At 40.2% G+C, this 26,646-nt stretch overlaps 2 protein-coding genes across 4 annotated transcripts; one reads left to right on the top strand and one right to left on the bottom strand.

The window, feature by feature from the left end:
* Positions 1-3,838: 3,838 nt before the first annotated feature.
* foxe1 (forkhead box E1) lies at positions 3,839-5,647 on the top strand. Its single transcript, XM_057330745.1, has one exon. The coding sequence runs from the start codon at positions 4,189-4,191 to the stop codon at positions 5,251-5,253; it is 1,065 nt and encodes a 354-aa protein (XP_057186728.1). The 5' UTR covers positions 3,839-4,188; the 3' UTR covers positions 5,254-5,647.
* A 406-nt stretch (positions 5,648-6,053) lies between these two features.
* Positions 6,054-26,484, bottom strand: spag5 (sperm associated antigen 5). 3 transcript variants are annotated; one of them, XM_057330725.1, is made up of 26 exons: positions 26,381-26,484; positions 25,855-25,895; positions 25,631-25,744; positions 23,464-25,529; positions 23,135-23,324; positions 22,113-22,229; positions 21,927-22,019; positions 21,713-21,826; positions 21,420-21,539; positions 20,498-20,590; positions 20,278-20,412; positions 16,652-16,745; positions 15,795-15,942; positions 14,867-14,917; positions 14,625-14,799; positions 14,397-14,530; positions 13,202-13,370; positions 12,646-12,769; positions 10,636-10,722; positions 9,983-10,109; positions 8,838-8,970; positions 8,650-8,730; positions 8,377-8,526; positions 7,774-7,848; positions 7,226-7,306; positions 6,054-7,136 (listed from the first exon to the last, which is right to left on the bottom strand). In XM_057330725.1, exons 2-26 carry the CDS (start codon positions 25,861-25,863, stop codon positions 7,065-7,067), a joined length of 4,752 nt encoding a protein of 1,583 aa, XP_057186708.1. In that variant the 5' UTR covers positions 25,864-25,895; positions 26,381-26,484; the 3' UTR covers positions 6,054-7,064. The 3 variants fall into 3 exon arrangements, with proteins under 3 accessions (XP_057186708.1, XP_057186709.1, XP_057186710.1); XM_057330726.1 differs by lacking the exon at positions 7,774-7,848; XM_057330727.1 differs by lacking the exons at positions 6,054-7,136; positions 7,226-7,306; positions 7,774-7,848; ... (1 more) ...; positions 8,650-8,730; positions 8,838-8,970 and having other exon boundaries at positions 9,983-10,044.
* Positions 26,485-26,646: the final 162 nt, after the last annotated feature.

Below are 26,646 nucleotides of genomic sequence, written 5' to 3'. Positions count from 1 at the left end.
AGATAAATGTTCTGATTTTCCTTTGCATGTCACCATTTTTTACCTGTAGAGAGAGGGGGTGTCAGAGGCCTTTGCATGGCTTATAATGACAAAACATTGATTTACATACTTCATCAATAGATGGTCTCTTTGACCATTTCAATAAGTGCAATATCAGAAAGACACTGTGCGAGCTTTGGCAAACTTATCAACATAAATTCGAAGCTATATTTGAATACTTGAAAACATTAATCAAATACTAATATACTATATTATTGCTGCAACTGCCAAATTGACTTGTCTTTAAACACTGAGATACAACTGTAAAAAAAGCCGTAAAAAAAAAAAATTCTGGCAGCTGGGGCGCCAGAAATAAACCGTAAAACCACAGTTATTCCCTGTAAAATTACATGTTGTAATTACATGATGTAAATTTGCTGTCTTTTTCCTGTAAATTTACGGTTTATGTAATTGGGCAGTCGTGGTCTAATGGTTAGAGAGTCGGACTCGTTGCCGGTTCGATCCCCAGGGCCGGCGGGTAACGACTGAGGTTCCCTTGAGCAAGGCACCTTACCCCTACTTGCTCCCCGGGCGCTGCAGTGATAGCTGCCCACTGCTCCGGGTGTACGTGTGTTCACCACTTGCTGTGCGTGTGTTCACTACTCTCTGGATGGGTTAAATGCAGAGTCACATTTCGGGTATGGGTCACCATACTTGACAAATAATTGAATTAAAAAAAAAAAAATTATGTAAATTGTAACTGTAACCGTTTTTTTTTTTTTTCATTTTACATAGAAAATCTGTAAAATTACGTTTTTTCCAGTGCTTGCAAAAACATAGTTATAGTTAACCACCAAACTTTGAAACAGCACCTAGAGATGATCATATTGTTTATAGTTTTTGGGGGGACATATCAGGAGGATGGATCAGTGTTTACACCACAAATGTAAAATATGTGGTCATATGTGTTTCTGACCACCTCCAAATGTTGTTTCAGTGATCTGATCACAAATCAATTTGGACCCTGTTTACATCTGTATTTAGCATTTTTTATCACATATGTTATTTCCAACTGTTCTATCTGCCTTGTTAATTTGGCTGGGATTATTTGAATCAGTTTGTACAACCTGAAACTCAATCGGCTATGTAATGCAGGTAGCAGACATGTACTGGAAATTGAGTTAATTGGAAAATCATGTTATAGGTACAGATTAGTCTGTATGCCAAATAAAACCTTACTGAGGCCTGCATGGAATCTGTGCTGGCAAACCTCCAAGGAAACATTTGCAGATTTCCATGGAATTACACAGAATCATTCACAAAAGTCTACAAAATACTCAACCCAGTGCTTTCGTCTGTCAGGGTAATGCACAAACATTGGCCCTTAACAAAATGAGCAGATATTACAACCCCAGAATTCACAGAGCTTGTAATGACGAATTTCTCTAAACATTCTTTTGTCAAATGTCAGTCTCCTGTGCAGTGTTATCTGTTGAATGCTGCACATAGATCATCTGAATGTAAAAAAAAGTTCACATGCTTCACACATACAGCAAGTATAGCCTACTCTAGATGCGTGATAAGCAGTAACATACTGTGGTATGGTACAGCTGTGTGATAATATGCAATTCTGAATCTGAATTCAAAATAACAAAAAGTTTATTTGAATATGCTGTTCAAAATAACCTTGCATGTCAGGATTTCTGAACACCCACACAAGGCACACCCAACAACCATATTGTATAAATATGCAAGATCTTTTCTACTTCAACTCATGTACTGTCATTAATTTTCTACCATATTCATGTATTGTGCAATTCCATTATACTGAAACTGTACAATGGAACTTTAATCATAAAAAATACGTCACTGCTATTATTGCTATCACCAAATGAAATCTGTTATGGTTGGACATGTGCAAGTCTCATTTTCAGCATTGTTTTTTTAACAAATCATCTGATATATTTACATTATATGCATTTGGCAAACGCTTTCATCGATAGCAACTTATATTGCATTCAAAGTATACATTTTTATCAGTATGTGTGTTTGTACTACTAAAACAGTGCACTGCCAGTTGAGTTGCAGGAACACTTGTTCAACACTGAATTTATATACTTGAATGTGCCAAAAAGTGTCCTGGATAAAAATGTCTGGCAAATGCATAGATGTGATGTACATGTAACACTCAAGTTTCATAATTAAATTGTAAATGAAACAGAATTATAGAAAATGTATTCACGCATTAGACAATACCATTTAGATATGGACAACACAAGACTTTTTTGACAAGAAGTTTTGAGAAGAAATCTGAAGACAATTTTTTTTGCATTTGTGTGAATACACTCTGATTTTCATGCATTTATTTGACCTGCTCAGCTAATGTCAAATGTATGATCTTATGTATATTTAACGCTTGACTATTTTTTACCTTATTAACTTTCATAGAAAAATGCTATTTTAAATTCTAAATGCTTGCAAACAAAAATGACCTATAGCTTAATAAATACTATTCAGATATGAATATGACAAATATATTATGCTTTATGTGACAGGGAACTACATGACTCATATCTACAGCGTTTTCTGCCAAATGCACAAGGGTGGGCAGCCCTTAGGAAATATCCTTTATAAATCCACCAAACACAAGGGATTACCCTCAAATGACAGGTGAGGAATCTCCCTTTAAGCCCAAACTATGTTTAACCTTTATAGAGAAGCTCATTGTGTTGGCGTCTGTCCGAGGAACAGCTCAGCCTGGGCCGTGCGTCTCAAGCATTTTAGTAAAGACTCCCGACATGAGACACTTCAATTAGTCTCAAGTGCAGATTCTTAACCCGAAGTTCGCCTCAGTGTTTGCTCAATTCTGGCTGCCTCCAACATGAATCATACCACAGAATATAGAGCATTAGACTCAACTGATCAAAGTACAGATCAGAGATGGGACGGACAGAGAGGTTGTTCAAGGACAAAGAACAGAAAGCGGCTACGTTCATTAAAGAGCTTGTAAATTATACAATAAAGTAGCAAATGTGATTTTTAAATTACTTTATTTAACATCTTCCCAAAATGGAAATAGGATATGTGACCTAGGTATCAGACTGTCTATACCCACACACCAAAATGTGACCCAGATTTGCATGCTGTTAAAACAGAGGGAGGCACAGACTGTGGCACACACTCACATATTTACATCTTCTCACACAAATGAAACCGCCAGACACGGCACTACAGAAAAAAATACACAAGAAAGGCCATGGTTACCACTAAAAGAGCTATTAGAGCTTAATAATGCCCCGCTTTAGCCTAAATGTTTCCCGGTATGTTTGCTTGCCACAAAAATAAACTTACATGTCACCCGTGAGTTGCCGGAATAAAGGCAGCACGAAAATGATGGTAATGGATAGAAATAAGCTGCTACAAGTAGGATAACAATATTATAGGAGCCCCCAATTATCAACATAAACAAAAACAGGCTAGTCAGACTTTTTGACATGCATTTAAGCAGGTACCACTAAATCTGTCGACTATCAAGAGCTCCTGATTGAGCTTGGTTGTGCAAAACAAAAACTAGAAAGTTGTTCTGTTGGGAGTAAAGAATTTGTATGTGTTGTTTGAGACATACAGTACACTTCATAGGCAGAATAAACTGTCAGATAAGGCATTGTTTTTTTTCTAATATACTCTACTGTTTAAACTAAATGTTAAGTATTGTGAGAGCACTTTAAAGAAATCTGCAGAGGTATGTGCTTTCAGCCACGTGATAGAGAACCTGCTTGAAGGGGCGTGGCTAATAACTCTACAGGTAGACTGTTCCTCAGGTAACATAGCCAGTTATTGACTGTCCTTTCAACTTTACGAAGCCAGACAGAGTCTACACCTTCAAACAAGACTGCTTATGTGAGTTCTATCTTGTTTTTTTGCAACTTGGTTTTGCAAGAATCGTTCCGAATAGCCAGCATAGAACATCACAGCATAAGGAGGCACCTAAAGAGATGAAGTGCTTTATCTTCACTGAAAGAAACTGACATGTGTTTGGGATTTTAAGTGCCGCATTATGACTGGTATGCATTCACCACAATATCTCCAACAAGTACAACATTTGTTGCTCTTGACAAAGGTCTGGCTCATCTAAACTGCCGAATCTACCTTTGGAAAAGAAAGAGTCTGAAAATTGTGAAACTGTGTTGGGACTCATTGTAACCAGTCATGCCTGTGGTTAAAGTGGAGAGCGATTCTCCCTCCGATACCACTCTTCCAGTGAATGACAGTCAGAGAGCAGAACCACAAAAGGGCCGGCGGAGGAAGAGGCCCCTTCAGCGAGGCAAACCGCCGTACAGCTACATCGCTCTGATCTCCATGGCAATTGCTAACTCGCCCGACCGCAAGCTCACGCTTGGAGGGATCTACAAGTTCATCACCGAGAGGTTTCCGTTCTATCGAGACAACTCCAAGAAATGGCAGAACTCCATACGTCATAACTTGACACTCAATGACTGTTTTATTAAGATCCCACGAGAGCCCGGTAGACCTGGAAAAGGCAACTACTGGGCATTGGATCCCAACGCAGAAGACATGTTCGAAAGTGGCAGCTTCTTACGCCGCCGAAAGCGCTTCAAGCGCAGCGACTTCACTACGTATTCATCGTACATGCACGAGTCTCCCGTCTTCCCCTCGGTTCAGATCGCACGCTCGGCCTACGCCAACACCGTCTACTCAAACATGGCGGTGAGCCCGCCTTATGCCCAACAGCTTCCTTCTGCCTATTACCAGTCCTCCTCGCCCAGCTTCGACTCGGGCCAGTCGAGGGTCTTCAGAATCAATTCTCTTATCGGATCTCCCGGCAGGATGGGTCAAACCGCAGAGATGATGGCTCAGCAGTCGTGTCGCAGTTTCAGCCCGGAGAGTGGCTCCTGCAGTTTGGGAGGACCGGGCTTTCAGCATCAGTCCTGCGGTGGGGAGACCATGCTGTCGTGCTGCTCCAGCTCCTCGAATAACATGGCCTTTGCTTACTCCAGCCCAGGACATGGACAAACTCAGGTCTCATATCCACAAGGCAGCACCCAGACCTACGGGCAAACGGGGAGGGTGGCCATCTCCAGTTTGTCTCCCCTGGCTGGTGATGCTGTTGGTGATCCATACGGCAGAACGTCTCCGGCACAGCTGGGCACATTTGTTCAGTACAATACCTCTGGTCCAGTAGGCAGCTCGGGACCCTACATTAGACATCCAGCTTACTCATGTAATATGGACAGGTTCGTGTCTGCCACTTAGTAATGGGCGAGGATGATTTTCCCATTGCACGGACTGCCGCCTGAATGACGCAGCGAGGACATTCGTGGAGTTATTTAAGAACATTTTAGCCAATAGAACATCATAACGAACAGAAAATGTTTACAGAACATACATGGAAAATGTGATATTTAAACAGTTTTTTATAAATAGACTTAGACGTCAATAAAGAACCTTCCTACCTTCCTAAAAATGCACGAAGTGCTGAGGTTCAAACTTTCCTTTTATCAGGGTCTTTGCTTTTTAATTACATTTAAGTGAAATGTGTTCATAGGTTTTGTACATGCTCTTCTATTGACTGCCAGCTGTGATAATATTGAAAGTGTAAAACGTTTCCACTGATACATTTACTTAACTCATTGATATAAAAATGTTTCTACACAAGGATGTGTGTGACTGGATCTTTAAGATTAAATCATTTTTCATGAGAATTTCAAAGAAATCCTATTTAATGCTCACATTTTTCACATCCAATTCACAATCTAATTCAAAACAGCTTTACAGAAAATAGAAAACAGACAAAAGAGGATAAAATTCCATCTAGCGAATAGGACAAAGCTAATGTTTATTTTGAAATAAGTTATTTTCATATAATTTATATGTTTATATTAGGAATTCCTTACAAAAACAAAACTTTTGCAGCAAGCTTTTAACTGAATGTTAAAACAAAACTGAACAATATAAATGTAGTTTCCATTGTTGCTGATGTGAATAATGTTGGTTCCACTAACAATATTTTATAAATTATAAAATGCTAAAAAAAATAGTTACTCAGGACCAGAGGAATGAAATAATGAAAACAGTGCCCAATCTGTCAGCTTTTTAATGATTGTGAACAAAGTAATGTATATCCAAAAAGCAAGCACTCATAAAACAGTACTAGCATGGTGAAAGCAATCGCTGACATTAATGCAACAAAGACAAAAATGTTACAATTAGTCTTCAGATGCTCTAAGTAACTAACTAAAAAATGAATCATTTTTTGTAAGAAATGTTTTTTAGAAAACGGTTTTAGAAAAACCTTAGAAATAAATTATTCTGCGGTCAATACACCATCTGCTATGAGATATGACTGAAATATCAGAGTATAGAGCAAATAAGGCATTAGTGGTAATTCTACAAATAAAAAATCTGATTTGAAAGAATTATATGACTGCAACCTAATGTAACCAAAGCGTATTATTGACAAATTCAGGCAATCTTTACAGATCAAATGAATCTTGAAGAGAAAAAAGCCAAAAGACATGAGCACTTTAGTTACTTCACTTGAGTTGTGTTGGTTAAATGGTAGCCGTGAAGAAGAAAGAGGGGTATTGAGTAGCAGTGAAGCAGAAGAGCACATCAGACTGAACATTGTGCTAGAATAAGAGAATTTAAGCAACACTTTTTATCAGGTTTTCACAAGCACTGGCATGATCAGAATCACTGTGGTTAATTACTGGACTTCATCTGCTCTTCAACCAGCCATTATATGATCAATCACAGTGTTAAACGCTATCCAGAATTCATGTAATATGTTGAAAACACTTTGCAACGTTTTTCAAATGTTTAGTTTAATATATATGTACAGGTCATTAATTAATGACACTAACAAATATTTCAATAATTTTTTTAACAGACTGACAAGTCTACTGGTTGTCACAAAATGAGCTCATTGGCTCAAATTTCCCGAAATATACTGCCTAAACTTAACAACAGCCACAAACAATTACTTTAGTTTAAATAAGAACCTATGAGAAGAAAATTACAAAACGAACATTTAAAAAATAACAGAGATCGAAATGTGTAACAACTTATCCAAGGAATTCTACAAGCTTTTGGAGTTCAGGACAGCTCTTGACAGGGTCGGGAATAGAAGACAATGTCTGTGGATGAGAAACCAGATATTTGTAAACATTTCCAATACATATATTTTATAAATAGGCTGATTTGTAAATTTATAGGGGCCTCTTACCCGCCTCACTGTCTCAATCATATCATCAAGCAGATGTAGTTCTCGTTCCAGTTTAGTCTGGTTCATTGCATGTACCCTTTGCTACAAGACCGAATTGACATCAGAAGAGCACATAACACACAAAATACACACAAAAATCAACAACATTATCAAGTCCAGTGGTCTTAACTGGTGGTAGACGTAAAGCCCCTGCTGCGACATTTTGAATGTTTTAATCCGTTTTTTAAGATACAATTACACATGTTATAAACGTTAAATAAACTCAGAATTTCTGATTATATGGGCAAATATAATTATAGTTCATGTATAATTGTTTATTAATCAAAAAGGTGCATTTGATCTGAAAATTTTGAGAACTACTCTAATTCATCTAGAACTTAAAGCATTTTGTTTAAACAGCATGCTTTATACTTTTGATCATAAATACAAATAGAAACGTAATCATAAAAATATATACATTACAGAATTCAACCAAAGCTCGATTTTCAATTCCAAGTAATAATACATGCGCATTTGGGTCACTCAGTGATCGAAATGTAAGCACTTACATGTCTCTTTGCTCGCTCTAGGACCTTGGCACGATTTTCCTCAGTTTCCATTAAATTTGCCTTGAGTTTCTCAACCTAAGAACAGAGGATGTTTGCGTAACGTAAGGGAGAAACGCCTACAAAAATGGCCCCTTACAATGAGGATTTTATTGAGGTTTAAGGTCTTTGCACATACAGTCCGAAATTTTCGTATGTGTTTTTCGTATTTGGCTCTTGTTTATACGGTGTCTCTGAATTGTTAAAAAAGGCCACTCAAAATGCTTGACGGATGCGAAAAACGCATAAAATCGAACCCGGTCCGATTTTTTTTATGACGGACGAAAATATCGGAGGTAGTGTGTAAATGTGATTGACACAATGTGAGGTCGTATTTATTTTTTAACGTGCGGAAATTTCGGATGCAAATTTCGGACTCAATATGCAATGGGCTTCACTGTGATTTAATTTTTTTGAAACTGAGATTTAATAAAATGCTATTTTTTGCTTGTGAGCAAAAGATTCAGGATTAGGCAAGTGGTGTATTGGGGTATATTGTGATAATACAGTGTAATTGTATTATATTATGTTTATTGCTAGTGAGAGAAAATCTGGAAGCTATCATACCTCTCTGAGCAATTTAATTCTTTCATCTAAAGCTGTAGTACTGGCAGCTGATTGGAAACCGGATCGCTTAAGCTCCTCCCTCAGGACCTGAGCCTCCACCTGTGCCTGCTGCTCCGATCGACGCAAATCAGCAACCTCTCGACGCAACTCCTGTTTACCACAACCAGCAAAGACTAGTTATTATACAACACAATAAAACCGTTGCGGTTATCATGGTCTAAAATAAGTATGATGAAATATTACCAGTATTATATACTGTCAGTGTGTACTTACACTGTTTTCTGCTCTGTATTTGTGAGCTGCTTCCATTTTTTCCTCCAGCTCACTACAAAGTTTTCTTAGGCTTCTTTCGTCCTTTAAAAAACATTGAAAATTGATAGCAAAATTATAACCCAAAAAATGTTAAGGCAAAACATCCAGTAAAGAAATTTTTTTTTAATAAAAATGTCAGCATGAGTTACCCGAGTTTTCTGCAGCAGGGCCGCAGCATCCTTCTCCACCCGAGTCTGCAGTTTAACAACATTCTGCCTCAACTCTGAGATCTCCAGAGTGTGTCTCTGAGATACTTCCTGCAGCGCCTCCTGCAGGCCACATCTAAGAAAGCAAATAATAAACCAGAAAGTATGTTACCAGAAAGTATGGGGTGAGGCAATGTCTCAAAGTACAAATGTAAATTAAGTGCAACTGTTTGGATTATGGATGTGATCAAAATTCAGCTGTAACCTTACCTACATTTTTATCAAATAACTTTTTATTACCAACAAGAGACAATTGTTAACAACTTTATTTACAGCACAAAGACCTTGATTGAATAGTCTTTGATCCATTACCAGTGGCTATGTGCATTTAAAATGTTAAAGTGGCAATCCGTACGTTTTTTGTAGTAAAAATGAACTAAAACTAATTGTTGAGCAAGTACATGAAAGCACGGCATTTAAAACTGTGTCAGTTTAACCACGGAAAGCTTGTAATAATGGTCTGTAATTTTCCTTGTCGGGTAGTGTTTCTCTGGAAATGCTTATTTGGTGTATTTCGTCTATGTATCATTTCGTCACATTTGTGAACAGAACGAAAAGGATCCGGCTGCTAGCCCGCGTGTGCATGCTGCGGGTGACAGGGTAGCATTGTACACAGAAATTTTTTCTTGGAAACTTTTAGTATTATTTATGCCGCCGTTTAGTACCCCAAGCAGCGCTGACATCTGGGGATTCATCAGTTGTGAAAACCAAGAAAGTACGAACTGATTTTTTACAAAGAAGAAGGGAATGTGATAGGACTCGTGCGAATACAAGAATTAATATTGCCAAGGCATTTCAAAGGTGGCGTGAACTCCGTGATCTGAAAGGATTGAAAACGGATGCAGACATGGCTTTATTTCTTCTGAACAGAACAGGACATTTCGATATTTCAATAGATAAACACAAAACTTCCACACATCATTTGCAGTAGCAATTACAAACTGAGATGGCGACAAAGAGGCCATTCTTACGGACTGCCACTTTAATCGTATCAAAAAATATAGAAAAATGAATCACAAATTTTTCTGCCCAAATCATGCTAATAATTATAAACTAGCTCTCTTGTCTCCAGCATTTGAGTAACTCACATGGTCTGCTGCAGAGTCTGCTGTTCTGTGTCTTTCTGGACTTTCAGCTGGTCAACGGTCATCTGAAGATTGGAAATGGTCTCATCAAGATCTGACAACAGCTCCAACACACAGCTTCGTCTCTCATCTGAGACAACACCAGTATATTAATGTCAACCATTATCTTCAACCATTAATAAGCTACACATTTTACAACAGATCAAATAACAGAATTATGAATTATAAAAGAAAGGTGATAACAAAATATATTTCATGTTCACATACACAAGTTACACAACGTTTATAAGCGTGTACGAGTACAATGCATGAGTAAGGGTTAATGAATGTGTTTATTAAAGGCACATGTCATTTTCACCAGTAGAGGTGCATATTCAAAACAATCACAAAGGCACAGCTTGATGTAAATGTCACATTCTCAGAAAGTGGATAGCTAGACACTACTACTACTACAGCTTTTTGTCACGAGACTCAATGTTTTCCAGGGTTAAAATGTTGAGTATGAGGATATACTGGATAAAATTGTGAATTTGTCTGGAATTAAACATTGTTGGAAATATTTACGATGAATTAAGCACAAAAAGTACAAGTACAAGGGTTTTTAAATGAAAAACATCGTACATATTGTGTTTTTAATCAATAGAGAGAGACTGTACCTTTCTCTTCTTTGTGTGCATTTGGGGGTATTCGGGTAAAAGCACTGATTTCACTGCCAATGTCATCTTGTTGCTCATCTTTCTCCTCTGAAAAACATACAGTTCTGTATCATTTTCTTTGATTCAATGTATGTGGTTTTGGTAAGTCCCACACACTGCTCAGTTAACTTCATTGACTGTAAAAAGTGAATAAATTACATAAAATTAAATTATTTTTTGAAAATGCTTAGTGTCCTTAAGTTATTTGATTTTTTTTTTATATACTTTTTATTCTATTTTCATGATAATATTAAGCATTTTGCACAAGTCCCTGAAACTGAATGCCCCTTTAAGAAATCAACTGTTGTACTCCGTGACATACCGTCCCCCATTTTGCCTTTTCTTAGTGGTGATTAAAACATCTGCTGCACACACAGTAAGTATCTACACTTATATTTCCCAATTTTCATCATATTGTGTTTGTAGTTGGATGTTGTCAAGCTTAACATGTCCACCCTGTCATAGTTAAATATTGATTAATATAAAAACTCTTAATATATATTCAAAATACATATTTTAAACAGTGCGGTCAGCTTCAATTGTGAATCACTTTGCTAACTGCAGGTACACCATATGTTCATTAAATGCTAACTTTAGACAAAAATGTCCACCATGTCACCAATGTCACGGTCCTGCCTTCCTGGTTCTGTATTTCTAGTCGTGTGGCAGGATCGGGACAGAGCCCTTAGGCTCTATGTGAGAAAGCCATGAGATGTTTATATTTTTGACATCTCATGTGTTTTCTCGTGTCTTGTCATTGGCCCCGCCCCTCTCGTTTCATGTATTGCTTCCCAATGTTTCCCACCTGCCCTGTGTAATTATCCCTTGTTTGTCTCTCCTTTAAAATGCCCTCTTGTTTCATTGTCTTGTGGCTCGTGTATTACGTTTGGTCTGTGTACTGTGTACGTCTGATGTGTTTACCCGTGTTAGATGGCAACCATTACGTTCCATGTGCTCTATGTTCGCCGTGCTCCTGTTTTCCCTTGTCTTAGTAAGTGTATAGTTTAGTCTTTGTCTAGTATTGTCTAGTTTAGTGTTTAGTTAGTCTTGGTCCTGTTGTTTGTTTTATTATTTCGTTACCTTTTCGTTTACCCCCTCGTGGGTGTTTAGTTTCTGTTTTTGTTTGAGATAAAGTCTTGTTTGTTAACCCCTTCACTGCCCGCCTGCATCTGGGTTCTTCAGCCTTAACACGCGTGACAACCAACAAATATCATATAATACAACAGTTATAACACATAATATAACTGTAGATGCTATACATGAGAGGATGATATAAACTTATTTTGGCAATATTGGTATCAGATGATGATATATTTTGATTTATTCTACTTTGAATTTGTCCATGACAGGGTGGACATCTTTTGTGGTTTAATTATACAGTGTGTCTGCTTGCAGTTAAATAATAACAATGCGGGAGCTTCACCAGCATACAGTATATTTCTAACAGCCTAAGGTCTCCTTAATACAACAAATATGAAAGGGATAGTTAACCCAAAAATGAAAATTCTGTCATCATTTACTCACCCTCTCATTTCGAACCTGTATGAATTTCTTTCTTCCGCCGAACACAAAAGAAGATATTTTGAAGAATGTTGATAACCGAGCAGTGGTGGCACCCATTGGAGGCACCCATTGGCTTCCATTGTATGAACACAAAACCAATGCAAGTGAATGGCTGCCATCGCTGTTCAGTCAACAACATTTTTTTAAATATCTTCTTTTGTGTTCTGCGGAAGAAAGAAAGCCACACAGGTTTGAAATGACAAGAGGGTGAGTAAATGATGACAGAATTTTTATTTTTGGTTGAACTATCACTTAGTTAAATGGAAATGGAACTTTTTATATGATATTGACCTTTAAATGCAAATTGTTTACAAAATATATAATACAACAAATTATGATTATTATTTTCTAGCCTTGACTCCATTAAAAACATGTCTTATTGTAAAGAAATTTCAAACCCAAACACACCTGAAACCACAGGAGGCTGCATCTCAGATTCATCGGTCTTCATCATGGCCACCATAATGGAATCCACAAAAGAGCTAGAAGGATGTCGATGAGACTGCAATATCTTATCTGAACTTTCTGATTCCTGTGCAGTAAAATAAGCAAAGCATTACCAGGCCAATCTAACTAAACGGTTGGTTAACCAGGAACGAGTTTTAGGAGGAGTTACTTTTGTATTCATTTCCAAATTAGTAAATTAATAACATGAATGATGGGAACTTAAAGGCATAGTTCACTCAAAAATAAAAATTCTGTGACTGTTCTCCTTCATGTTGTTCAAAACCTGTATGACTTTCTTTTGTGGAACACAAAATGTTGTTTTGCTACCAAAATATCTTCTTTTGTGTTCTGTAGACAAAAATAAAGTCATACAGTTTGGGAGTGACATGAGGGTGTGTAAATGAAAAAAGTAATATAATCTCTGAGTGAACTATTCCGTTAAGAACAATTCAGAACTTACATCCAAACCAATAATATTAAGGCAAAGCATGAACATTGACACGTTTAAAACGGAGACCTTGTTGCTTAGAGATTCTTTTAAGATGTTAGTGAGAGAGCAGACTCTATGGTTTAGAAGAAGGACATCTTTAGATGCCTGAGCCATCTTCTCTCCTTGTTTCAGCAGCAACTGTCGAGCTTTATCTTGTGTGCTCTCCAGCTCTTCCTGAAGAGAGTCCTTCTCAAGCCTTGATGCATAAGAAAGAGAGAGACAGCATAAAAAAACCTCTGATCAGATTTTCTCAAAATTTCTGGTCAGAATCACATTTAAGAAAAAACATTACACTTTAGAGCCTGGGTCGGCAACAGGCGGCCGGCCTGCAGGGCAACACTGGCCCGCCAGAAATAATATCTGGCCCATGCCAGCAGCATTATTTTGCCCGCAGCTGGTTCTGAAATAGATCTGTCACAATCATGTCTTTAGTGAATTTGCCTTCAAAATAAAATTACGTTTTTGCAGCAATGTTTTATTTTGAAATGAATTGAGAGCTTTTAATTTGAAAAGTTCTGAAATATATTCTAAGGAGTCTGTCGATCGCTAGACACACTTCTTAAATAGCCGTCATGAAATATGGGGTATGAAAAAACTAACAGTGAAGCTTTTGCTTATAACACGGGGCCTCATCACCAACACGTGAACAATAACAAAGCAAATTCAGCTTCCCTTTATTTTGTGGTGCCATGCTTCGACTCGTGGTGCCATCTAATATTATATTCTTTGCAAACAGCGACAACTTTGTTGCAGATAAGACACACCGGCTTTGCATTAACAAAACTAGGTAAGATGAATGCATAGTTGTCTTTCCATCCCTCTTTGTATGCCCTATTTTCGCTGCCAACTTTCCTCTTTAGACTCTTTGAAAAGTGCCATTTTCTCTCACCATCTAGCTAACTTAAATGTTAACATCACTCTGCACACGACGTAATAGCATACCCCCAGCAGGCAAAAGAAAAATGCAGTTTAGTACGTGAGGAGTGTAAAAAATAGGCTACGTTAAATAATCATATAACTATTATGTAATTATATATAATTATATAATAACTATGTTTTAAAAGTAGGCTATTGTAGTTGTCTTTTTCATAAATTAATTTATTAAATTATCCTTTGACTATGTTCTGGCCTGCCATCTAGCGGCGAATGTTTTTTTTGGCCCGATGCCAAACTTACTTGCCGACCCCTGCTTTAGAGGGTATGGACAGGAGTAGGTTTATACCGTAGTTGTCCCAGTACTAGTCTGAGGTCTTCACACTCTAAGTTTCTCTCTCTGAGGCCCTGTAAGTGACAGCGCAGCAATCTCTCACTTTCCTCCATCTGTTCCCGTGCCAGTTCATTCTCTGCCTGCAGAAACTGAAAGAACAAAGAAAAACACAATGTAGGGGGACCTGGTATGAGAGCTAATGTAAATAATATCTGCTAATATTGTTCTATGGAAATGACTAACCTCTGTCATTTCTTTGGCACTAGACAGGTCAGTCTGGAGCTGAGCGAGTTGATTGAGCTGACGGTGATGAATCTCAGCTTCAGCGTGGAGTTCTTGAATCAGACTTTCTCTCTGTGATAGCACTGCTTCATAATCCTGTATTCGTTTCCTGGACGTCTCCAACTCTAACTCAAGACTACCAAAGCATTTGTATAAGCATACAGCCATAAACAAAAGTAGACAGATGGGATTCAAAGATTTACCTGTTTGCTTTCTCAGTAGCTTGATGACTGTCATGCACTGACTGCTGCATCCTAAAGTAGGCAAACAAATTGTAAATATAATATATAGACCGTATTTGTTTTTTTATCTAATATTCCTGATAAACCATTTTTGCTTTATTTTGTTCATTTCTTTTTTATTTCAATGCACTGACAATACAGTTTTAAAAGGATACTCGACCCAAAAATGAAAATTCTGTCTTGAACTACTCCCCCCCCCAAGTTGTTCCAAACCTGTATAAATTTCTTTCTTTGACATTTCTGGGACATCACTGACCACCATAGTAGTAACTTGCCACATAACTGTTTGCTTTCCTAAATTCTTTAAAATATCTCATTGTATTCAAACAAAGAAGATATAATATAATGTTTTATTATTATGTATAATTATTATAATATAATAATGTCCCAGAAATGACCGTTGCTAACATTTTTCCAAATATATTTCTGTGGGTTCAGTAGTAATTTATACAGGTTTAGAACAACTTGAGAGTGAGTAAATGATGATAGAATTTTCATTTTTTTGTAGAGTATCCCTTTAAAGTACTACACACTTATCCTTATTTTCTCACTTTAAAGGGATAGTTCACCCAAAAATGAAAATTCTGTCATCAATTACTCACTCTAGTAAAAAAGCATGCAGCTAAAGAAGTTTAACCAGAGGAAATTATTATTTATCAGCTATAATAAATCTGCCAATTTTTTTTCTTGATATGGCCGATGATTTATCGTGCATCCTTGTGTTAATTTACTTTTGAGTGAACTATCCCTTTAATACTATAAGTAAAAGTCTCCTCTGAAAATATGGTGTGAATGCAGTATTTCCAAACCAATGTTATAATGTATCTGTAAAGTACTAAAAAGACAACTGAATTCAAAAGGCAAGTTTCAAGAGTGGTTAATGACACACTTGCTGGTCTCAGAAGCGAGGGTCTTTTCTAGGAAGGCGTATGAGGCCAAGGTGGATGTGACAGTGGCCGAGAGCTCGGTGTTCATCCTCTGCAGCTGAGAGCGCTCCTCTTCTGCCTGATTCAGCTGCTCCCTAAGCACTGACATCTCTGAACAAACACAAGCAGCATCAATCAAAAGCTTACCCTTTTTGACTAAAACACCCACTACCTAGGGGTGTAACGGTACGCGTATTTGTACCGAACTGTCACGAGTAAAATTCCAAATGAAGTCATCATTCCTATGCCCTTGGAGTTTGGACTTTGGGGTGAACAGGGCACATTTACCTGCCATTATGTAGACGATTGGAATGCACTTGGCAAAGTGCATTCCTCATTATCTTCAGCTGGCATGTTCACGTGAAAAAGAAGCAATGTGTCCGTCAGCAGATGTCACTGTTTTAAAGGCATAACTTAAGCATAAAACCTAACTGTTTGCAAATAAACAATACATTTTATATTTTGAAAAGTTTTATATAAAATGTATGTTTACTTGCAAACAGTTATGCTTAAGTTATGCCATTAAAACAGCGACATCTGCTGACGGACACAATGCTTCATTTTCACGTGAACATGGCAGCTGAAGATAATGAGGAAATTACGTCGCTTCCTTTGCATTCCAAACGTCTACGTTTAATGGCACGTAAATGCCCTGTTCACTCCAAAGTCTAAACTCCAAGGGCTCTGCCCTTCGAAGGAGTAGGGCATAGGAATGATGACTATATTTGGAATGTTGCCTGTGACGGTTTGGTACGAATACACGTACCGTTACACCCCTAACACTAACCCATTTAAGAGACATTATAAACAACTGTTGCACCTGATGTCATGATGGTCTGCTGCATGTTCAAGTCTGCAATCTGTTCACTAGCATCTTGCAAGCTTGATCTCATCTGCTCAGATTCATTTTCCAGCTGGGGAATTATGAAAAAGTAATAAAAAATAAAAAGTGTGTGTTTTAATGTTATCAAGAGAGAGCTTAAAGGGTAACTTCATAAAATACATTGTATTGTATTTTGTATTAAAGATTGGGTAACGTGTGGCGAGTCGCCCATTCACTTATCAGCATCGCCAGGGTAACGGGAGCAATCAACCCTTCACACCTGCCGGTCGTCAGCACCTGTAGCTCGTTCCCGGGCCATATAAAAGCGGGAGAAGGGAAGAGGACGGTGAGCTACCACTCCACATGTTCGAAACATGTCTACAACCTGTTTCTCACTGTTTTTGAACAGGCACCAGCGCAGGATGACCAGCAGAGGATCCGACACGAAACCTTTCACTTCCCCCACACAGGACTGCACCAGGAAACCCCCGAGTGACTGTTTTGCACGTTTTTCCCCACTGCACTACACAATAAACTGCCCTCCGGGGATTTTGCATCTACCTGTGTGTCTGCTTCGTGCTTCGCTCGCCACAACTGGTGGAGAATGCGGGCCCATTAGCACGAACGCACCTTAAATTATTAACGTGTCTAATCTACCTCTGCACACAGGGAACCGTGCTCTCTCTCCCCTTCCGAAACCCAGATATAATGGAGGAGATGATTCGCCAGCTGGCTGATACAGCGTCTCGCCAGCAACAGTTCAGCGTACGGATAATGACGAGACAGGACCAGATGGCCAAAGACGCCGGTCGCGTGGTGGGTGCCGCTTCCAGACGACCATGCAGCCGCGCACCGCCATCTCACCAAACTTGGCGACCTGGACAACATCGAGGCAAACTGAGTGGGTAAAAATCGTAGTCCCATTCCTTACCGGAGAAGCTCGACAAGCGTATGACTCACTTCCCACACCCGCCAATGGGGACTATGACGAGCTGAAAAGGGAAATCCTCGCCTGACAAGGTATAACCCCGACCAGCGCAGCGGAACAGTTCCACGACTGGTAGTATCGAGAGGACATGCCGATGAGCGCCCAGCTGGCACAGATGAACCACATCACTCACGTCTGGTTGCTGCATGGGAATCCAAATGCCATCCAGGTCGCCGAGAGAGTGGTTGTCGACCGGGTGCGGCGCTCCCTACCTCGGGGCTTCCGGGGCTGGTGAGCATGAGCGGTCCCAACACCTATCGTGAGCTACTGGGAGCGGTGGAGCTGGCTGAGGCGGCGACCGCCCGTGACGTCGGAGAGAGAGCGACGGCCCCGCCCCGGAGGGCAGAAACCCCCTGGCGACAGCCGGAGGACACCTCCGAAATGGTGAGCAGACCAGCGGCCCCCTCTCCCCGGAACGAGCCAAGGCCAACGGAACCCGCCACTCCTGAACCCCGGACTTGGCTAGCCGGCTGTGTCGTCCATCCCGCACGACCCACGGATGCACCGAAGAGGACAGTGTGGATCAATGGAAAGCCGGTGAAAGCGATGCTGGATTCAGGTAGTGCGGTGACCCTGGTGAGGCCAACAGTGGTTCGACCCCGGCCACGAGGGAAGACAGCAATACCCCTCGCGAGTGTTCACGGAGATGTCCACAGGGTTCCAGCACGCCGAGTCACCGTCGCAGCATGGCCCGGCTCCTGGTCGTTAGACGTCAGTACGCTGGTACTCCTGGGTAAAGACTGGCCGGGGTTTAACCGGCTGTTGGCCCAGATGATGCAGCCAGCCGGAGAGGGGAGCCGCAGTCGAAGGCGGCGTCCGTCGAGACCCAAAGACGCCTGCCCCGTAGGGATTACCACGGGGAGCGAGCGAGAGGGTGAGTACGGTATTCAAGCCACTGTGGGGTCCTCTGATCTGTGCCTCCAGGTGACCACAAGAGTCCCATGGGTGAGAGGAAAAAGGGAGGACGACCGGCTAAGAAACCGACGATGGAGACGCCGACCCCACAGACGAGGAACTTCGCCAGCATGCCACGCACCCTCTCTCGCACTTTGTGGTACCGGACGGTCTGTTTCATGGTGCCGCGCAGAGACAAGGGGGAGGAAAACCAGTCGGGGGTAGGGATAGTTCCCCGCGCTGCGAGGGAATGGACCTCGGCCCAGTCCCGGACCGGATATGTGGGAGCCACTGGCGCAACGCAGCGCGTCCGCGATCGGCTCCAGTGGTTGAGGCGGGAAGACGAAGTCAGACAGTTGTCCCATGGCTGTCCCGATGGCCATCCCTCTGCCCGGCACCGAGGTGTCCTCCGAGGACAATGGGTGGGACCTGGAGGGTCCGCAGCCGAAGTCTGCCCATGGCCACAAACGCGGCGGCGCTATCAATGACGCCCTCGGCGCTCCGAAGCCCCGCCCCTGAGGATGACCATGACGAAAGCCGTTTTCTACAGCTCGAAGATGTCTGCCACAATAAGCCCGGGCAGACAAACGCCACCCACCACGAAGCCCATAACTTTCCCGCAATCGTGGTGCGGCCGCGACCTTACCGGGAACTCCCCCCCACCTCCCCGACAGCCACCTCACGCCCCCGACAGATACACGCACCATACCAGGACGACGCTTTGGGGGGGGGGGGGAGTGTGGCGACTCACCCATTCACTTATCAGCGTCGCCAGGGTAACGGGAGCAATCAACCCTTCACACCTGCCGGTCGTCAGCACCGCACCTGCAGCTCGTTCCCGGGCCATATAAAAGCTGGAGAAGGGAAGAGGATGGTGAGCTACCACTCCACATGTTCAACACATGTCTACAACCTGTCTCTCTCTGTTTTTGAACAGGCACCAGCGCAGGACGACCGGCAGAGGATCCGACACGAAACCTTTCACTTCCCCCACACAGGACTGCACCAGGAAACCCCCGAGTGACTGTTTTGCACGTTTTTCCCCACTGCACTACACAATAAACTGCCCTCCGGGGATTTTGCATCTACCTGTGTGTCTGCTTCATGCTTTGCTCGCCACACATGCTATTTCATGCATTCTGACTTCTTTACACTGTTAATCGCGCTGGCTTCTCATGCTTAAAGAGTACATAACATGAGATCATGAAAATAAATATACATTTCAGGCAGTGTGTAACGTTGCCGTGTTTGAATGTAAGCATTCAGAGAGAAGTTGTGTGTTTGTTTGTTCACAGCATTTCAGTGATGGATGTTATATAAATGCTGGATATAAAGCTGGATTTGGAGATCGTTTTAAACTGATAGATGGCGCGGTCCCAGTGCTAAAAGATGCCGGACATGAACTGCACGCAGTAAGTGAAACTAAGTCAAATGTCTGTGTTTTGTTGGCAATTGGCGGGAATTAATGCAATGATGTATTGTGTGCTGTAGTTCCGTCCCCCTGCCTGCCTCCAGCAGCTCGTCTTTTTCCGGAAATAATCATACAGCTGTATCTCTCTTTTATAAATTTGATCAAACTAAATACTCTTTGAAGATACAACGTATGCAATACTACTGTATAGGTACTCAAGATTAATATGAGATTGACAGAAACTGCGTGTGTTACCCGATCTTTAAGTTGTATTTAATGTTGAAGAACATATGGGTTGAAAAAGAAAGAAACCAAAGTTATGAATCTGACCAGGTCTCTCTCCTCCACAGCTCTGTCTCTCATGACCAGATGCTGCTTGCTCTGCTCCATGGCAGCCACAGTCCTCTGATGGAGCTGGTAAAGCACTGGGTTTATCTTCTGAATCAACTCTTGAGCGTTTCTCAGCTGCCAAAAGAAAAAAGGTGGCAAAACGGTTACTTTCTTGTAATTTTATTTTAATCTACAGTGGTGGTTGCACGTGAAGTCTTACCTCCTCCAACAAACTCATGTGATCCTCGTGCTTCCTTTTCAAATAGACATTGGCAGCATTGATAGACTCTGTATACGACTTGCTCAGTTCAACCTAGGAAAGTTTCCACAATCAAAATACTTCTTGCTGCATACAGAGGAAATCAAAGCATGAATAAAATAAAAAATACAAAGAATTTGCATCTGAGGCCATGTGTCCACCAAAGTGTTTTTTCCTTAGTGTATTTTTTCAACTGTTTGCAATAGAAGTGTCTTGCTTTTAATAAACACCAGCAGCTGAAATTTTATTCCACAGCGCTAAGCGTTTTTCCACACTCAATCTTGTCATTTTCCCACCAGTCGACAAGAGTTGAAAAATCTTTATATTTACGAAAACGCTGCACTCATCAATGTCACTTTATATTCAGCCGTCCAATCACAGTGCAGGAGAGGAAGGGCAAATACCACACCAATAAACCAGCACATTCTACTTGTACATCATATTGCTGTGTCCAGTTGCACTGATAAACAATGCAGAAGTTAATAATTCTGTCTCTGGGTATACTGTAAAAAATTTGAAAATGAACCGTCAAATAACAGTTATTCTGTGTACATTTTTTTGTAAATTTGCAGTCTTTTCTGTAATTCTACACAAGACTACCAAAAGATCAACATAATGTTGATTAATCAGACAATAACAACAAATTAATTTGGTGGATATACCATCGTATAGCAACCAGTGTTTTAGAAGAGAGCCTGCCGTTTTAGCCGTGTTACAACACTTTGGTGGACACGTGGCCTTATTAACGTGGTTATTAAAATTTGGTAATCAAAAACCTAATAAATTGCAGGTCATTTATTCAATCAGGAGATATTTTATTTTAATTATTTTAAATAATTCTCAATTCATATTTTAATATAGCAAAGCAGTTGAAATGTCAGACCAGGGATGGGTAGGCCAGCGTGAGTGCGGACATCAGTTCCTGGTGAGACCCAACACTCTTTTCTAGCTCTGCCACCTGACTAGCATGATACTCTCTTAGCTGTTGTGTTACACTGAAGGCCTGCACAAAGACAAATGTACAGCATAAGAAATTAAGGTCAATAGGCAATTTATACAGCAAACAATTGCAATAACTGTTGATAGTCAAATATACTTTAAAAACCTCATATACGGTTCAATAAATAGCTACACATACCATGTATTCAGGTAAAATATGGTGAAGCATGTACTCACCGCTTCCTTCTCCTGTAGAGCCTTTTCCATGTTCTGTCTCATGTCGTTCATCTTCTGATCCATCTTCTGCAGTGTTTCCCTGTATCTCCCGTACATAGACTTCATCTGACGGACCTACAGCACACGCAACTTACTATGAGCTGTGATTTCTAGGCAGGGAACTTCCATAAAGCAGCGACTACTGATAATTAACTGATGGAAATTAAATACATGCCTGTTTAGATAAAGTTTCCTGATCAACATTAACCATGTCTCCAATCTGTTTTATTGTGAAGATAGAATCCTCTGTGCTTGACTTAACTGAACACTGCAGAAGAATTACATTGGTTTATAATACAACCGGTTTTTAATGTTAAAGGCTTAAAAAAATGTGTTTATGAATTTGTAGAGCAGCTCTCACCATTTCAACCCTCATCTCTTGAATCCTGTTATATAAACTCTGAAGAGTCTCTTGATCATGCTCGAGACTCTGAATTCTCTCCTGGGCAGTCACATACAAATCTTTGTACATCCCATTCTAACAAACAGAAATTTGTTTTATTTAATACTACACATAACTGTACATTTAACATCATGTTCAGTTCTGGCTGTGATTTTGTTGTTTTGCACAACGTTTAGCTTTGTGTATAATGTAAACATTTTTTTTATGCATGACATGTTTTCTCACACCTGGATACTTCACCCAAAAAAGTTTTTACTTCTGCAGAACACTAGGGATGTAACGATTCACCGTGAGCCGGTTGAAACTCGGTTATAATGAGTGATCATTCAAATCGGTTGAGGCTTGAACTGAATCGCAATACATTTTTTGAACAGCAGGGGCCGCTATTTTCACTGCAAACCTAAACGTGGATGCTGATATTTCTTAAATGCAAAAAATCCAAGAAAAGCACAGACAGTATTAGTTTGTTTATATTAAAGAGACTTTTTCTATTATTAATTTGTTATAAAATTGCAGTTTAGTTTTGATATTTGAAATAAAACATTATTTTATTATACAAAGAAACGTGAAGCATTTAAGAAATAATGCAAGGGAAGTTGTTCATTTCTAATTTGTTTCAACTCATTTTTAAAAAATAAATCGTGAGCAAATCGTGAATAAATCGCATCGTGAGATCAGAATCGTGACTCACGATCGCATCGTGAGCTGAGTGAATCGTTACATCCCTACAGAACACTATACAAAAAACTATATTAAAGAATGTTGGTTGGTAACCAAACAATGGCGGTGCCCATTGACTTGCATTGGTTTTGTGTCTATACAGTGGATGTGAATGGGTACTGCCATTCTCGGTTACCAACATTCTTCAAAATATCTTCTTTTGTGTTCGGCAGAAGAAAGTCGTACAGGTTTGAAATGACAAGGGGGTGAATAAATGACAAAGTAAAATAAAAAAATAAAATTAAGCTACATGCCGTCACCTGTCTGAGCTCAGTGTGGTCTGTCTGGATAAGTTTATCCCTGAGATCAGCTGGAGAAGTTTCTTTGCTTGGATTATAACCCCGTGCAGAGGTAAGTTGCTGGGAGAGAACCTCCACCATGATGAGCGTGGAAGTCAGTCTCTGCTCCAATTCTGATCTGGACAGATGCTCCAGATTTCTAGAAGTCAGGCTTCGGAGACAGAGTCACAAAGAGACATGTAGATCGCATTCATGCAGCAATTGATGTTATTAAACTGAATTCATTGAAAAGCTGTATTAAAGCAAATTTTGACTATTTTTCTTGTAGATAGCTGCTAAACTTGACTTACTTCCATAGAAGAGAGTCCGTTCTAGTGCTGGCATCAGAAACAGGAACATCCTTTACAATCTCTACCACTGTTGAAGTATTCATGCTCCTTTCCACTCGCTGAACAGGGGTTCCCCACACAGAAAAACTACGCTTCTGTACTGGAGACGTGCCCACTGAAGCATTGCAGTGATTCACTGGTGCTGGAGTACGAGCAACCACCTTTCCGGATGCAAGCATCAAGAGTTCCGCCATCTGTCTGAGCTGTTCCTGAAGAGGCCCGTTGCTGAAAACAGGGGGGTCATTTAATACCTTCTGAATATCCCCAGAAGCCATTTTAGCCTCCAGATCTTTTTCCTGGGGTGGTTTTGCAGGAATGGGTGTGAAGCTAAAAGTATTTGCCAGGGTTGTGGAGTTGAACTGCGGGGGAGGCATGGGACTCTCAGGCAGCTCGGGCCACAGACGGCTCAACGTGTGTTCATGCGAAACAGTCCTGCTTACGGCAGACATCTTCGGAGTACATGGACCTGTCAGAGGAATAGCACTGGTAGGATCTGGTGGAACAGAGACAGCATCACCAGTCTGATCACACAGACGCATGACTTCAATCTCGGGAAGAATTCCCTCTTCTTTTAAGCCCAGCGCATTATTATTGACGTTGTTGGATTCAGATTCAGCTATTTTAGAAACGGCATCTCGAGGAGAAGATAAACCTGAGGTTTCCTCAGCATGTGAGAAATCTGCCTCTAGACGATGGTCAAGGTGTTTCTTGACAACGTTTCCGGATATGATGAAGTTGTCATCATTGGGCAGCTTGTGCTTATCGTCGCTGAGGGATTGTACAACATCTGAACTTCGCATTTTATTTTCATAATGGCTCAGTGGTGACAAGTGTTGGCTGGCAACATTTTTTGACGCCTCCATTTCCAGGCACATAAAAGATCCAGACATTTTGTCTGTAATGTTTTCATAAGGCAATGTTATATGACCATCTGCATTTTCAGACTTTTCCGTTAGACTTTCTGGGAACATCTGTGACTTGGTACAGACCTCAATTTCAGAGCTTGACCTCTCCATCAATAAATCATCTTCTGTAAGATGACAGTAAAAATGGTCAACATGTTTGCTTCCAGGTGTTAAAACAGCAATGCTTTGACCGTCATTGTGACTGATGTCATTTAAACAGTGCTGACCCTGTTCCTTGGCAGGATTCACCATACACAAAGACATTTCAGACATCTTGGATAGATCGGCAATTTCTATTTCAACCCCAAAGCAATTCAAGGATTTCAATGTGATCTCTCCTTGTCGACTAGATGGCTCGTGATGTCTTTCAGAGAGATCAGAGAGATCAGTAAGCTCATCGTCACTGTGGTTGGCTGCATTTTTCTCACAATGAGTAGTGACATATTGATCAGTTGACTGAGAGGGATGAAACATGGCATCAGCTGTACTTTCTTCAGATGAAGCCACATGGGCCTTCAAATCACAGTAAGAGTGATCCATAGGTTGATTATTTACTGATAAAGCCTCTGTGTACTCTTCAGAAATGTGAGTTTTGGTACCAAGACTTGGCAAATGATTTCCCAATGCTGGATCCTTCACAAGAATGGGTTCATCTGTAATAACTGAGCTCTGGTCTGATACCTGAACCTCCCCATCTAGACACACGAGTGGCTTGAATGTGACACTCCCCAGCTCACATCCAGAAGCCTCTTCCCTTTGATTTGACATGGAGGAGAAATCTGTATCATCAGATCTGCACACATGAGAGTATGGATGATCGACGTGCTCTTCATTGGTCTGATGATCATTTGTACACTCTACTTGGTTGGTTTCATTCAGGTCAGTTTCAGTTGACCGATTATTCTCCATAGCCAGACGTCTGATGAGAATCGACTCATCTGATATTGCAGGTTCATCCTCAACTACAACTTCTCCTTCAAGACACACAAAGGATTTTAATGTGACATCTTGATGTTCATCGGTGGCTTCCACAGTTTGTTCATCGCTGTAGGCTTCTGGTGTGTTGGTGATAGTTTGCACATTACATTTGTTAGAAAATGTTTCCTCAATGGCATCTTCATGCTGTTTGAAAACAATATCAAAATATAAAATTAATATTAGTACCAAGGCAACACTATTAGGAAGAAATAAAATCCCAGAGGCATGAAAGCACGTCTTCTTACCTTGATTTCAGGGATCTTCTCATGTCTGGGTGCATGTTTAGGGATTAATTGAGTCTCCTGCAAATTCAGCAGTTCTTTCTGTACATCTCTGAATGGGACTCTGTCTGATCTTTGCTATAATGTAAACATAAAACTATATCATTACGGTTCAAACGGTCAATATCATTTTCACAGCTATAACATAGATGAGGTTCATTTAGTTAGAAAATGCATGAGGCACTTACATGTGACATTTCCCTAATTGATGACGTTTTTAAATTAAGATCTGTAAATACACAGGTGCACATAATAAACACAACATGTAATAAACATTACATAATTTTGCAGCACAATCGCAAAGTAAACACAACATATTAATTTCATATCAAACTGTCATCTACTTAGATTATGCATAAAACAAAACGTAATCATGGTTCACAATTCTTCAAGACATAAAACTTAATTGCATAGTCTGCTTCCTTAATAATATTGCTAGCAAAATTAATGCAATCACAAGATATCGCCAAATGTTTAGACATCATTACAGTAACGTGTAATACGTAACGTTAATCATATAAACTTGTTTAATTCCTGTATGCTAATAAAATTTGCTGTATCATTAGATTATTCCGGGAGTTTTGATAGTGAGTAAATGTTTAAGTACTTTTATATGTCCAGAATTGTAACGTTACAGTTAAGATACAGCCTAAACGTTTGTGATCAAAGATCCCTTTATAGCATTATTAATCGGAATTAAAATGCGACTCTTACCTCAACACATTTAATTCTTGTGCTTAATTTTTTATGAGCGTTAAACGTTAATGGATAATTTAATCGTGGATTTAGTCAAACAAACATCAGCGTTATTAACCGCCACTCTCACATTCAAAATATGACGCACGATCGTGTCATTGGATGAAACTAGAGCGTGACATACGGAACCCCGATTAGGTCATACGTTGTGCACAAAACGCGCGTGGAACGTTACGCTGCCATCTAGCGTGTAGTTTAAGGACAAGAGACCTCACTTTTCTCAG

The sequence above is a fragment of the Triplophysa rosa genome, linkage group LG4, assembly GCF_024868665.1.
Source record: "Triplophysa rosa linkage group LG4, Trosa_1v2, whole genome shotgun sequence".
Lineage (NCBI taxonomy): Eukaryota > Metazoa > Chordata > Actinopteri > Cypriniformes > Nemacheilidae > Triplophysa > Triplophysa rosa.
The sequence above is the reverse complement of the archived record's forward strand: the minus strand, read 5'-3'. Positions and strand labels throughout refer to the sequence as shown.

Bases quoted from the DNA above. Each gene is read 5' to 3' on its own strand.
- foxe1 (XM_057330745.1), top strand. From the start codon at position 4,189: ATGCCTGTGGTTAAAGTGGAGAGCGATTCTCCCTCCGATACCACTCTT.
- spag5 (XM_057330725.1), bottom strand. The intron at 25,530-25,630 runs GTAAGAAGACGT...GTTTTCAAACAG, and splicing joins AGAAGATCCCTGAAATCAAG to CATGAAGATGCCATTGAGGA. The intron at 15,943-16,651 runs GTGCAACAGTTG...GTGTTTGTTCAG, and splicing joins GCAGACCATCATGACATCAG to AGATGTCAGTGCTTAGGGAG.